Consider the following 14,319-nt stretch of genomic DNA (forward strand, 5'->3'; position numbering starts at 1 on the left):
GTGAGATAGATAGAACACATATTTCTGTAAAACTTCTGAATTTTTTTTTTTTTTTTTTTTTTGTGGTACTGGGGTTCCTGGAAGCCCTTCTACCTCCGGGCTACACTCCCAGACCTATTTTTTTTTTTTTTGAAACAAGGTCTCTTAAGCCAGCACAGCTGGCTTCAAACCTGCGCGATCCTCCTGTCTCCGCCTCCCAAGCGCGGGGATTACAAGCGTGCGCCACCACGCCCGGCTAAGGTTTTGTTTTAATAGTTATCCCCTTGAAGTGTTCTGAACCTTAAGAAGTATATACCCAATAAGATATCATTACACACACACACACACACACACACACACACACACACACACACACACTCACATACTAATTATGTAGAAAATGAGTTTTTGTAGCCAGGTTTCGTGAAGCACAAATATAATTCTAGTACTTGGGAGGCTGAGAAAAGGAAGATCACAGTTTAAGGCCAGCTGCAGCAACTTAGCACGACTCTCACAACTTAGCGAGAATTTTTCTCAGAATAAAAATGAGGCTGGGCGTGCTGGTGCCCACCTGTAATCCAGTACCTGGGAGGCTGAGACAAGAGGATCGTAGGTTAGAGGACAGCCTCAGCAAGCAGTGAGAAAGATCCTGTTTCAAAATGAAAAATAATATTGGTCTGGAGGTATATCTTGGAAGTAGAATACTTCTGGGTTCAATCATCAGTACCAAAAATTTTTTAAAATTAAATAAAAATTAAATAGGGATGGGGTGTATCTTGGAAGTAGAATGCCCCTGAGTAACACACACACACACACACACACACACACACACACACACACACTGAAATGGGTTTTTGTTACTAAGCTTTAGTTTTTATGTACCCTTCTTGATATTTCCCCAGAAATAGAGATCATTGTACAGTTTTTTGGTTTTGGTTTTGGTACTGAGAATTGAACCCATAGGCATTCTACCTCTAAATTACACCCCCAGTCCTTTTTTTGTACTGGGGATGGAACCCTTCTACCTCCAGGCTACACTCCCAGACCTATTATATATATATATATATATATATATATATATATATATATATATATTTTTTTTTTTTTTTTTTTTTTTTTTTTTAAATTTGGAAACAGGGTCTCTTAAGCCAGCAAGGTTCTTCGAACCTGCATGATCCTCCTGTCTCCACCTCCCAAGCACGGGGATTACAAATGTGTGCCACCACATCAGGCCACCCCCAGTCCTTTTTATTTTATTTATTTAGGTACTAGGTATGGAACCTAAGGGAAGATCGTAGATTCTATCTCCAAGCTACATCCCCAGCCCCTTAAAAATTTTTTTTTATTTTGAAACAGTGTCTCAGCCAGGTGTCGTGGTGCACGCTTGTAATCCCAACAATCAGGAGGCTGAGACCGGAGAATCACAGTTCACGGACAGCCTCAGCTACTTAGTGAGGCCATCTGAAACTCCGTGAGACCCGGTTTCAAAATAAAGAATAAAAATAATAGGACAGGGGGGTGTATCTCGGAGGGAGGTCGAATGCCCCTCTGGGTTCCATCCCCAGACCCGCAGGAAAAAAACAAAAAAACAAAAAAAAACCCAAAAACAGTGTCTCACTAACTTTCTGAGAGTCTCACTAGGTCACAGAGGCTGGCCTCAAATCTGAAATCTCCCTGCCTCATTCTCCCAAGTCCTGGGATTACAGGTGTGCGGCACCATGGCCTGGTTTCATTTTTCTTTTTATTGGACATCAGTTGCTTGTTTTTCTGAATCTCTTAGAAAGTTAACACTAAGACCAAGATTTTCAAAGATTTAAAGCACCTAAGGACAAAAACACTTAATATGGGTTTGTTTGTTTGTTTGTTTGTTTGTTTTTTACTGTAAAAGCAGTATGCGAGAGCCGTGCGTAGTGGAGCATGCCTATTGAAATGGAAGTGCGTGCTGAAGGTGTGGGCATCATCGCCAAGGTTTATCCTGCATAACTTGTTCATTCCCTCAACCTGCAGAAACGTATTGTTCTAACTCCTGCCAGCAGTGACGAAGCCTTGTTTTCCCTACACCCTCACCAAGAAAGCTTTGTCCATTTGACATTTACAAAATGCATCTCAATGACTTTCTTCATCTTGTATTTCTTTCCTAGTGACATCAGATATTTTTTATGTTCATTGAATGTATTTCTTCTTTCGTAAACATCAGCCTATCTTTAACATTTTTTTAAGTTAAGGTGCTCATCTCCTTTTTGTATTGATATCTATGCGTTTTATGTGTTTTTAACATGAAATTTTTGAACAAATAAAATGTTAGGCAGAATTATATAATGAACTTTTATGTATCCACAGATCAGCTTTAATCATAAGGAACTTAGGACCTATTGTTTAATCTATGCACTACACGTCTACCCTAACCTCTATATTTTCAGAAAGTCACTGAATTTTAAAAACATAAATATTTTAGTAGATAGCTCTAAAAGATGAGGATTCTAAGAGTTTTACAATATAGAAAATACATTAGCATTTTAGTTTTAATATCAGTTGCAAATATTATCCCCAGGTTTTGTTTGCCATTTTAATTTTGTTTATGGCAATTTTTGCAGTGCATTAATTCATACATTAATACATTTATTTTAGCCAGATTTATACATAATTCCCTTCATGGTTTCTTCTTTTGCCTTTTTGCATATTGGAGGCTAAATAAGATCTTCCAGAGATCTCCTCCAAGACTAGAAGTGGTTTCAGTTATTAAAGAAAACACTTCAGGATATTCATAAAATGCTAAATAGTAATGGGGATGACAAACGCCCAGGTCTTGTTCCTGTTTTTTTAATGAGTATGTTGATCTGACTCTACATAGCCCTAGGATTTTTAAGTTGTCTCAGTTTCTAATACTTTTTCCTCTATCTTCATTCACTATTTGTTATTCTCTCTCTCTCTCTTTTTTTTTTAGCTCATAAGCTCTTTTAACTTTATTTTTTAGAATTTGATAAGCCGGGTGTGGTGGCCCACGCTTGTAATCCCCGCACTTGGGAGGTGGAGACAGGAGGATCGCGCAGGTTCGAAGCCAGCAGGGCTGGCTTAAGAGACCTTGTTTCCAAATAAAAAAGTATAAAAATAGGTCTGGGAGTGTAGCCCAGAGGTAGAAGTGTTTCCAGGAACCCCAGTACCACCAAAAAAAAAAAAGAATTTTATTTATAAAATATTTATCATTGTGAGATCCAAAGTGATACATTTATATATGCATGCATCTCTTGGCACTGTGTCTTACTTTTTGTTATTTATAGTAATCCCCAGTAACAATAAATAAATAAATAAATAAATAAATAAATAAATAAATAATAAATACCATAGAACACAAGTCACAGATTAAAAGGGGAATTACAAGGGTGTGCCACCACACCCAACTGTCCTGTGGTGTTTAAAGAGACCAGCCTGGGCATGGTGGCGCACACCTGTAATCCTAGTACTTGGGAGGCTAAGACAGGAGGATCGCAGGTTTCTGGCCAGCCTCCGCAACTTAGTGAGGCCCTCTGCAGCTTAGTGAGACCCCACTTCAAAATAAAAACTAAAATAGAGCTGAGGATGTAGCTCGGATGCAGAATGCCCCTGAGTTCAATCTTCAGTACCACAAATAAAATAAAATAGAGACCAGGTATGCAAGCTTGGGTTTACCTGTGAAGTTTGAGTAAAAGGGGTCTGAGCAGTGGCCCAGGTGTTCTCTCTACCAACTCCCCGGCCTCTTAGGGCCTTCCTCTGCTCACTGATCCTCTTTGTGGTCTCTTTTCCTTAGTCTTCAGTGCGTTCTGGTTGGACGCATTGAATCATCCATACTCATAAGCACACTTTCTCATTGTGCCTGAATTGCTGCCCGTGCGAAGGATGAGCAGTAAGGTGTGGAGAGAATTCACCGTGGCCAGGAAGCCAGGTGTAAACACTGTCTCCTCTGCAGGCATCCAGCGTCAATGGGACGGACGATGAGAAGGCCTCTCACGTGAGCCCGGCTGACACGCACCTCAAGTCTGAGAATGACAAGCTGAAGATTGCTTTGACACAGAGGTGAGGCTGCCTAGAACCTAGGCTGGCGTGGTGCACCTGTGATCCTGGTGCTCTGGAGGCTAAGACTGGAGAATCACAGGTTTGAGACCAGCCTTAGCAACTTAGTGAGACTCAGCAACCTGATGAGATCCTTAAAATATAAAATAAAAACGGTTGAGGGTCACCAGGCGTGGTGGCACACACTCAGCATTCGGGAGGCTGAGACAGGAGGATCATGGTTCACGGCCAGCCTCAGCTACTTAGTGAGGCTCTCTGCAACTCAGTGAGACCCTGTCTCAAAATAAAGAATAAAAAATAGGGCTGGTGTAGGTGTAGCTCAGTGGTTGAATGCCCCTGGGTTCCATCCCTAGTACCACACACACAAAAAAAAAGGTTAAGGTTATATCTCAGGATTAGAATGCCCCTGGATTCAATACACACACACACACACACACACACACACACACACACACACAAACACACATATCTAGATTCTAGCTAGGCACTGTGGCACACACCTATAATTCCAGTACTTGGGAGGCTGAGATAGGAAAATTGTAGGTTCAAGACCAGCCTCAGCAACTTAACAAGAATAAATAAAAAAATCTAAATAAAATAAAAAGACTTTTTTATTTTTTTATTTTGTTTCAAAATAAAAAGCGAAGCTGGGCGTAGTGGCACATGTTTGTAATCCCAGTATTTGGAATGCTGAGACCAGAGGATTGTGGTTCACAGACAGCCTCAGCTACTTAGTGAGGCCCTCCACAGCTTAGTGAAACCCTGTTTCAAAATAAAAGAATAAAAAATAGGGCAGGGTTGTAGCTCAGAGGTCGAATGCCCACTGGGTTCCATCCCCAATTGAAAGAGATAGAGAGAGAGAGGGAGGGAGGAGGAGAGAGAGAGACTGGAAGAAAGAAAGAAAGAAGGAAAGGAAGAAAGAAAGAAAGAAAGAAAGAAAGAAAGAAAGAAAGGAAGGAAGGAAGGAAGGAAGGAAGGAAGGAAGGAAGGAAGGAAGGAAGAAAGAAAGAGCGGGCTTAGGGATAAGTATCCTAGGAATCAGTTCTTAGTACTGGGGTGGCGGGGTATGGAGAATCCAGATCCTATTTTCTTCATGTTCAGCCCAGGAAGAAAGACTTTTCTACTCTGCAGGGTTTTAGAAAATTGAAATAGAAAGCAGTCCTGCTCAGAGCACCCAGTCTTGTCTCCTGATCAAAGGAAACCCAGCTGGCTTCATTGTCCTTCTCCATCTGGCCAAACACATCAGCATCAGTTAATCCATGCACGTGTGTGTGTGTGTGTGTGTGTGTGTGTGTGTGTGTGTGTGTGTAGCCTGTGCACACAAATTTGTATAGGATGTAATGGAGAGATCGCATGTGCACATGTGCGAGGGTATGTGTGCTCAGGGAAACGTGTGAGTTGTAGATGAAGAGAGAGTGGTGCGGCCCTGTGATTTTGCTTTGTTTTGTTTTGTTCTTGAAGAGACACATTTCATATATTCACATCAGATACGATTGTTTTGAACATCCACAAAAATCATATAAAAACCTAAGGAACTATGAAAAATGATATGAAGTCACACAAAAATCAGTAATTTCCCTGTATGCAAAAAAATCACATAGAATATGTATATCAGAAGAAGAGATTTGGCAACAAATATACAGTGTCTGTGTGAGGCAAACTTTTAAATTACTTTTGAAGCCAGGCGTGGTGGCGCACGCTTGTAATCCCCGCGTTTGGGAGGCTGAGACAGGAGGATCGCATGGGTTCGAAGCCAGCCTCAGCTACTTAGTGAGGCTCTCAGCAACTTAGTGAGACCCTGTTTCCAAATAAAACATAAAATAGGTCTAGGAGTATAGCCCAAAGACCTCTGGGTTCCACCCCCAGTAGCACACACACAAAAAAAGACTTTTGAGGATTACAAGTGAATCATTAACAAGTAGATATATCCTTCAAGGTTTGGGATTATTTTTTTTTTTTTGGTTTTTTGTGGTTCCAGGGATCAAGCCCAACATCTCCTGCATGTTAGCCAAGCATTCTTATCACTGATAGCACATATTCCCAGTCCCAAATTATATTGTTTTTTTCAAATATATATTTTTAAAATTTTAGTGGACATGTAATTGTACATATTCATGGAGTACAGAGTGACCTGAAACCCATGTATACAGTATGTAGCGGTCCGTGTAAGCAGCATCTCCATCGCTTTAAGCAGCCTTGATATTTGATAAGGTATTCATTTTCCCTAAGTAGATCTGTACGTTTAACATGACCCCCATACCGATACCAAGAAGGCTTCAATTTTTAATGACAACTCGAGCAGTGCCTGGGTGTCTGTGTCTTGAGGACTGGCCCATGAGTGCTTGCGGGTCATTCTGCTCACCTGGTCAAGAGCTTTGGCCAGCTCCCCTGCCGCCTCCTTGTGACCCAGAAGCTGGAAGTCCTCCTCAGCATACTCCTTTAAGAACTGGGTCTCCTTATGAGCCACTGTGTCCACATCCCCCCACTGTACAGATGAGAAACCCAGTCCCCGCCAGTGTCCACATCCCCGCACTGTACAGATGAGAAACCCAGTCCCCGCCAGCAAGGTGACTCCCCGCCCAAGGTCACATGGCTAAAAGTACATTTTTGCTGCTGGGTGTGGTGGCGCTCGCTTGTAATCCCAACGCTTGGGGCACTCGCTTGTAATCCCCGCGCTTGGGAGGCTGAGACAGGAGGATTGCACAGGTTCAAAGCCAGCCTCAGCCACTTAGTGAGGCTCTCAGCAACTTGGTGAGACCCTGTTTCTAAATAAAGTATAAGATAGGTCTGAGAGTGTAGCTCAGAGGTAGAAAAGCCCCTGGGTTCTACCCCCAGTACCACCAAAAAAAAAAAAAAAAAAGTACATTTTTGCATCACCCCGTATGGCCTGCCATTCATTCAAGGCTGGATTACGGTCTCTTCAGGAGCACCCCACAGGCAGAGCCACCGCAGGGCTGGCACCTGCCTCCCCACTCGGTTGCCCAGGCCGGGCTTAGCGCTTAAATCCTGTGATCTGACCTAGGAGTCGCAGGAAGCATATGAGACCTCTAGACTTGACCACCTGCCTCTGATCTACTTCAAAGGACAACACTGTGACCAGCCTCTCTTCTTACCCATCAGGTGATTGTGAGGACTATTTTTGGCTGAGTCACAATAGACAGCCTGGATGAAAAGGTTTCACCCCTAAAAATAAATGTTTTTTAAGTCCAAGTTTAACAAACAAGTGAGGTCCAGGAATGGTGTGAAGCCATTTTCTTAAGTCAGCTTAAATTCTCAGTTGTTAACTCTAAAAAATTCATCAGATAACAACATTTTACTAGTTTTCAGCCTGTGGTATTTGAAAGTGAAAGCGTGTCTTTTCTGATCACATTCCTGGGTGCTTGAGGCTGCGGGCTGAAACATAACACAAATTATCAGTCACAATTGTATTTGCTCTGTTTTGTACTCAGGATTGAACTCGGGGCCTTTCTGCCTCCAAGCTACATCCCAGCCTTTTTTATTGTCTTTTTTATTTTTAAACAGAGTCTCACTAAGTTGGGGAGGGCCTCAGTAGGGTGCTGAGGATGATCTCAAACCTGTGATCCTCCTATCTTAGCCTCCTAAGTACTGAAATTACAGGTGTGCACACCACACCTAGCTTTAAAAAAAAAAAAAAGTTTAAAGAACTCGCTCATCAGGGAGAAACCTTCTGAGGAGCTGGTCACACGCGGCCTCAGGTCACATTCAGTGCCACAGCCGTGCGGGCTCCACGCTGCGGGAGTCACAGGAGAGTGGAAAGGGGCCCAGTTCCTGTCTGTTTTAGACTTCTTCCTCACTCAGCACATAGAAGCCAAAGTAAAACAGGAGGCCTCTGTGGCGAGAGCAGAGGTGTCCTCCCGTCCCCGAGGTGACATGTCAGCCAAAGCTCCCCATGCCGAGCCTAGGTCCCCAGTTCTGTGCACCAGGGGCTGACTCCCAGGCTCTGTCTCCTATGGCCTTGAGTTCTTGGCTCTCGCGTCTGGACTCCTGGAAGGCTCTGCGGAGGCCCCACTTGTAATCAGGCCGTTATCCTTATTGGGCTCCAGGAGGCTGGTGGCTTTCACAAGAGTCTCAAAGGGCCCCTGGTCCACCCCAGCAGTTCAGAGCCTCTGTCAGGAAAGAAAGGGCAGGAGAGAGTTCTGTGGCAGGGGGTCAGCCAGGAAGGATGGGGGGGAGAGGGTGTCTTTACTTCATGCCCTAAGAGCTCTGCTCTCTTCTAAGGCAATTCTTTGAGAAAACGGCCCTGGAGGGGGATATGTTCACAGTAGATCGGGCACCGGCCCTCTTGACACTTGGTTGGTCCATCCAGCCACACCACTCAGCTGCCCGGTGGCAAGAGTGTGGCTCCCTCAGGCGGGTCAACAGGCAGAGCCCCTGTGCAGGCGGGGACGCAGCACAACGGCCGGCATCCCCACCCCGACTGCTGCCCGCTTTCCGCCCCGCAGTGCCGCCAACGTGAAGAAATGGGAGATCGAGCTTCAGACCCTGCGGGAGAGCAACGCGCGGCTGACCACGGCGCTGCAGGAGTCGGCAGCCAGCGTGGAGCAGTGGAAGAAGCAGTTCTCCATCTGCCGAGACGAGAACGACCGGCTCCGCGGCAAGGTGGGCCCCCCCGGCAGCTCGCGGCCTCCCTCCCGGTGCCCCCATCCCCATGGGCGGGGGAGACTTGTGGCCTCTCCCTGTGGACAGCCCTCCGCCGCCCTGCTTTTTTTTTTTTTTTTTTTTTTTTTGTGCTACTGGGGATGGAACCCTTCTACCTCTGGGCTACACTCCCAGACCTATTTTATTTTATATTTTATTTGGAAACAGGGTCTCTTGCTGGCTTCCAACCTGCGCTATCCTCCTGTCTCCGCCTCCCAAGTGCAGGAATTACAAGCCTGTGCCACCACGCCCGGCTCCTCCCTGCTTTTCTTCGTAGGAATTTAACCACGTAAACTACTGATTTAATACGTTTATCAAACCAAGTTTTCTCGCGCCCGTTGCTGAGGGGAAGATGGAAGCCCTGTCCCTCTCCAAGCCCCCTCTGGTGCCGGCCAGCGTTGCAATGGCCTCTGCGCGGCATTTCTGTAGCTCAGTACTGTTCAGCGGAGGAAAGGGATCCAAGGATGAGTGAGACTTAGTTCTGGGGAACAGCGAGGCCTCAGAAGCCCAGCCTCCATTCACATCATCCTGAAAATGCAAAGGAGCGAGGAGGGTGGCGCTGCCGGCTGCCCTCTACTTTCCGACTCCCGTGTCCTCACACTTAAATTCTTTAAGAAATTCACCTCAGCCAGGTGTGGTGGTGCACACCTGGAATCCCAGTACTTGGGAGGCTGAGACAAGGAGGATCCCGGTTCGCAGCCAAGCCACGGCTACTCAGTGAGGCCCGCCGCAACCCAGTGAGACCCTGTTTCAGAATAAAGAATAAAATTGGGCTGAGATTGTAGCTCAGAGGTAGTATGCCCCAGGGTTCAATCCCCTGTACAAGAAAAATAAAAAGAAGGAAAGAAAGAAAGAAGAAATCAGTTCACCTGTAGCCTCTCTGTAATTAGTCACTCTCACTCTTCGAAGTTGTGCGGAGTTGATGAAGTGGTTTCGGGGTCACCAGAGCCTCCCCCGTTGAGGTTCTGAGGTTCATGCTGCCCATGCTGTGATGGTGAGACTGGGAGCCCCTGAGGTTACAAGGGCTTTGGCGTCCGCCCTGCGGTGCGGGGCTGGGGCTGTCACAGCTAACCCAGCCGGAGCTGCTGCAGACCTGTCTCTCGCCTCCTTGGTGCTGATGGCACACAAAGCATCTCGTGCTATTTTTTTTTTTTTTTAATCTCAGTGCTGAAGGTGCTGACAGTAGGGATCCCAGGCCAGTTGCTGACTCGGCACAACCTGTCAGGTGTGCCTGCCAAAGGATCTTTTTTTCTTCTTTTTTCAAGCAAAGAGCCAAGTTTCTTGCTTGGATCTGAGTATGAAACCCGAAGGCAGTGCATGGGAGAGAAGGAAGAGCATCGCCTAGCACGTGCTGCTTTGGGGAGCGTGTGCTACTTTTGGGGGGCAGGTGGACGTCCCTGGGTGGGTGGCATCCGGAGCTGGGTTTCCATGCTGGGGTGGGAGTTGGTGGGATTTCCAGCAGCAATTGCGGCAGGGGGTTCAGGCCCTGAGGGCTGGTGCGGGCGCCTCTGAGAGGTGTCCTCATGGCAGCCACCCAGATTGTCTCCATATCAAACACTGTCGCTCGTGGTCTCCAAGAAATGCTCCTCACGGGATGGCAGTATCAGGGTGTCAGGCTTTGCAGTCTTGTTCCATATCGGGAACTCCTTTTGAGGAGTCAGACCTGGGAGAGAGGGAAAGTAGAACCCTGGAATTTGCCATTCGGGATCGAGGAAGAGGCCTCCTGGCCAAGCCCCGTCTGTGTGTATCCATAGGGGAGGTCACCTGCATATATACAGTGTTTGAAATGTCATCGCTTCCCATTTGATAGCCACTGTGCTGGCTTAAATCTTCAGATGAAACAGAATAATTCAGGCCATGATTTAAATGCTGTAAAAATCGTTTCAGGAAAAGCATATCAATTCACGTGACAGCTGGCCTCTGATGGATTTTTAAACCAAACCTAAACGTATTCCCAGGTGGCTATGAGAGAAAACCAGAACCCAGAGCCCCCTGAAGCCAGGTTTGGCTACTTTTTGGTCCTGCTGGTTTTAAGGGAGGCAACCCTTACGAGCAGAGGCAGGCAGCCCCAGGGGGAGCTGCTTGGAGCTCGTTCATAGCCACAAAGAAAACTGTGCAAGTGGGTTGATATGCTTTAAAAGAACGTGTAAAAATAGACGTGGGAACCTCTTGTCTAATTACGAAACTACTCCATTAAGATGAATGACTACAGTGCCCCAATAAAACAATAAGTAGATAATTCTAAAACTACCATCCTTGCTTTCGTATTGCAATGTTTATTAAAGATTGATGAGTTGGAAGAACAGTGCAGCGAGATAAACAGGGAGAAGGAGAAGAATTCCCAGCTGAAGAGAAGGATTGAGGAGCTGGAGTCAGAACTCCGAGAAAAGGAGACGGTGAGTAGTGGTCTCTGAACTCCCTTCACCCCTGGGTCTGGGGCTGACGCGACGACCCCTACCCGGGGACAGGCAGGTGGCTCGGGGCTTGTGGCTGCCTGGGCCCCGGGTCGGAGAGCCAGGAGTCACTGCAAGGTGCTTAGGATTTAGTCGGTAACTCAGGTCCAAGAGCGAGCCGAACATCGCACAGGGCTCTTGGGCACTCTTATGGGTCATCTGTCGCCCAAAGATGAGCTCTGCTGTCAGTGCGGCTAAGACTACTAGTTACCAAGTCATTCATATTCTGGGAGGCACAACAGTTAAGTACACACTGAAGACCCTGGACAAGTTACCACATCCCCTTAGGCCTCAGTGTGTCCATCTACAAAACAGAAATCATGAGCAATACAGGGCTTTTTATGGTGGTGTGGCCTTCATGTGATCATACGTTTAACACACGTAGCCCTCCGACTCGCCTGATGTTTAGGAATATGCTGTCTTGGTTAATATTTATGCAGACAGGACAGGGTGCCTAAACAGCACCCTGAGTATGTGTGCAAGTTGGTGATTGTCAAGAATACGCTTATCTGGATGCTTCCATGTTCTTTTTTGAATTTCTCTCTCCCATAGGAATTGAAGGATCTCCGAAAACAAAGTGAAATCATACCTCAGCTCATGTCAGAGTGTGAATATGTCTCTGAGAAGTTAGAGGTGAGAGGGGGGCACACATCTTTTCTGGCTCGGATGAGAAGGTGACTGCATGTGGCTTGATTCTCCATTCCCTCTCAATTTCACACTTAGGGCAGTAATGAGAGTGATTTTCTATTCATAAGAAGCGAGCAGTAGTTGCATGCCATTCCTGCCTCCAAACGCAGATTCCGCAGCATCGATTTTCTCGGTTTTTCACTTTTTTTTTTTTTTTTTTTGCAGTACTGGGTATGGAACCCAGGGACATCCTACTTCTGAGCTTTTTATCCTTTATTTTTATTCTTTGTTCTTTACTTCCAGCCCTATTTTTTAATTCTTTATTTTGAAACAGGGTCTTACTAAGTTGCAGAGGGCCTCACTAAGTAGCTGAGGCTGTCCCCGAACCGTGATCCTCCTGTCTCAGCCTCCCGAGTACTGAGATTACAAGCGTGCACCACCCCGCCCGGCTTTAGGTTTTCCACTTGTACAAAGGGGTCCTTGTGTGTAAATGTAGTGTGGGCAACTGTTTTCCTGTCACAGAAGTCACTGCAGGACCACGGAGATGGTGAGGAGGGGCAGCTGGGTGCCTGAGAGCACAGGGTCCCCGCCCCCAGCCCCTGACTTTGGGACTGGCCTCGGACAGGCCTTCCTGGCTGGCCTTGGCTTTCCGATCCATAAAATTGAAGGTTTTCGGGTCCTCCTTCACGTCCAGGGATCCCCTCACCTCAGGCCCCTTGACATACACAAGGAGCATTTTACTGAATTCTACAACTCCTGTTATGTATTGGTAACTGGTTCCTGGGCACATGTTCAAGAAAATCCCAGTTTATGTCCACAGAATAAAGCCAGTTATTTGACATGAAGAGTATAAGATTAGCTGGACATGGTGGTACATGCCTATAATCCTGGTACTTGGGAGGTTTGAGTTCAGCCTTAGCAATTTAGTGAGAACCTTCACAATTTAGTGAGATCCTGTTTTTTGTTTTGTTTTGTTTTGTTTGAAGTACTGGGATGGAACCCAGGGGTATTTCACCTCTGAGCTACACCCCTAGCCCTGTTTTTTATTCTTTATTTTGAAATAGGGTCTCACTGAGTTGCAAAGGGCCTCGCTAGGTAGCTGAGGCTGTCTGTGAACTGCGATTCTTCTGTCTCAGCCTCCCAAATGCTGGGATTACAAGAGTGCGCCACCATACCTGGCCTAGCGAGATCCTGTTTTAAAGTGAAAAGGGCTGGGGGTGTAGCTCAGATATAGAACTCCCCTGGGTTTCATCCCTAATACCACTATAAAAAAAAATAGTAGTAATTCAGGCTCATTAAAGGATGCGTGGCCATCCCATCTCTGGGAGCTTGTCTCTGGTTTACCTCAGCTGGACCATGGGGCCTGTTCTGCAGAACACCTCCATGGTAATAGCACCAGAAGGTACACAGACTGCCTGTCCCGAGTCCCTGGCACCACCCGGCCTCCCTAGCCATGGGCCAGAGACTGGCCTGAGGCCACGAAGGTCTCTCAGTAAAACCAGGGAAACAAGCCACTTTTCCATTTATTCTGTTTCTCTCCCTCTCAGAGTATAACCAGCAGGTGTCCTCTGCTGACCATTGTGGGATTGGGGGTGAAAATCCTCACGCCAGAATTTCAGAATCTAGGATTTCAGAATCCTTTTCTGCTGGGCCCTCTGCTAGAGCGCTCTGTGTTCTGCCTTGCGGGTTAGAATTTGGGTTTTCATCCAGGTCTCAGCCACCCACTTGGCCTGTTGGCTCCTCGGCTAGAGGACAGGTAGAGGAGGCCACCCCGCGATGCCCACTGCCTCCCTTCCCACAGCGTGATCACAGGCTCGGGTCACGAGGGTCTCGCCTCTCTCTCCGTGGGTCTGCGGGGAGTGGCTGGGCCGGCGATCCCAGGCCCCGCGAAGGCGCCCGTCCCTCTTTTCCAGGCTCTTCTCCCTTTTGTTTTGTCAGGCAGCGGAGAAAGACAATCAAAACCTGGAAGACAAAGTGCGGTCTCTGAAGACAGACATCGAGGAGAGTAAGTACCGACAGCGTCACCTGAAGGTGGAGTTGAAGAGCTTCCTGGAGGTGCTGGACGGGAAGATCGACGACCTCCACGACTTCCGCCGAGGCCTCTCCAAGCTGGGCACGGACAACTAGGGCCAGGCAGGGGCCGGCCGGGCCAGCGTGAGTCCCGAGTGTGTGTGTGACAGAGGGGACAGAGGTTTCTCCTGTTGTGTTACTTCTGTGAATTCAGGCGCCGCGTGTCGTGTTTCCAAGCCAGCTGTGCCGTCCACTCCTTCTTCTCCAGGATAGAAATCTCTCGCTTCTCTGGCCTCGTGAGGTTGTGGACAACTGGACGATTCTGACTCAGGAATCCAGAACTAGGTCTACCTTAAACGTTTACGCAGTCAAGGCAGGGATGTTTATATCTTTCTTAAGGGCTGCTGTAACCATACGAACTGAAAAAAAAAAAAAAAGCATTTTCTAATCTAAATATCAGTACCTTTACAGAGGCCATTTTGCTCTTTTTATTGAATAAAGGTTTGGAGTACGTGCTGGCCCATCAGGCCCCAGTCCACAGGGC

The 14,319-nt window shown here is 46.7% G+C and overlaps 1 protein-coding gene across 1 annotated transcript in view; it reads left to right on the top strand.

Annotated features, from left to right (window-relative positions):
- HOMER2 (homer scaffold protein 2) overlaps positions 1-13,892 on the top strand; it is a gene marked incomplete at its 3' end in the record, with an annotated part of 36,958 nt that extends 23,066 nt beyond the window's left edge. The window contains exons 4-8 of the mRNA XM_080691825.1: positions 3,923-4,029; positions 8,490-8,646; positions 10,971-11,081; positions 11,691-11,771; positions 13,704-13,892. Of these exons, the coding sequence (XP_080547951.1) occupies positions 3,923-4,029; positions 8,490-8,646; positions 10,971-11,081; positions 11,691-11,771; positions 13,704-13,892 (645 nt within the window). The remainder of the gene's footprint in view (positions 1-3,922; positions 4,030-8,489; positions 8,647-10,970; positions 11,082-11,690; positions 11,772-13,703) is intronic.
- Between the last annotated feature and the right edge of the window lie 427 nt (positions 13,893-14,319).

The sequence above is a fragment of the Muscardinus avellanarius genome (genome assembly GCF_963383645.1).
Source record: "Muscardinus avellanarius genome assembly, chromosome: 3".
NCBI lineage: Eukaryota > Metazoa > Chordata > Mammalia > Rodentia > Gliridae > Muscardinus > Muscardinus avellanarius.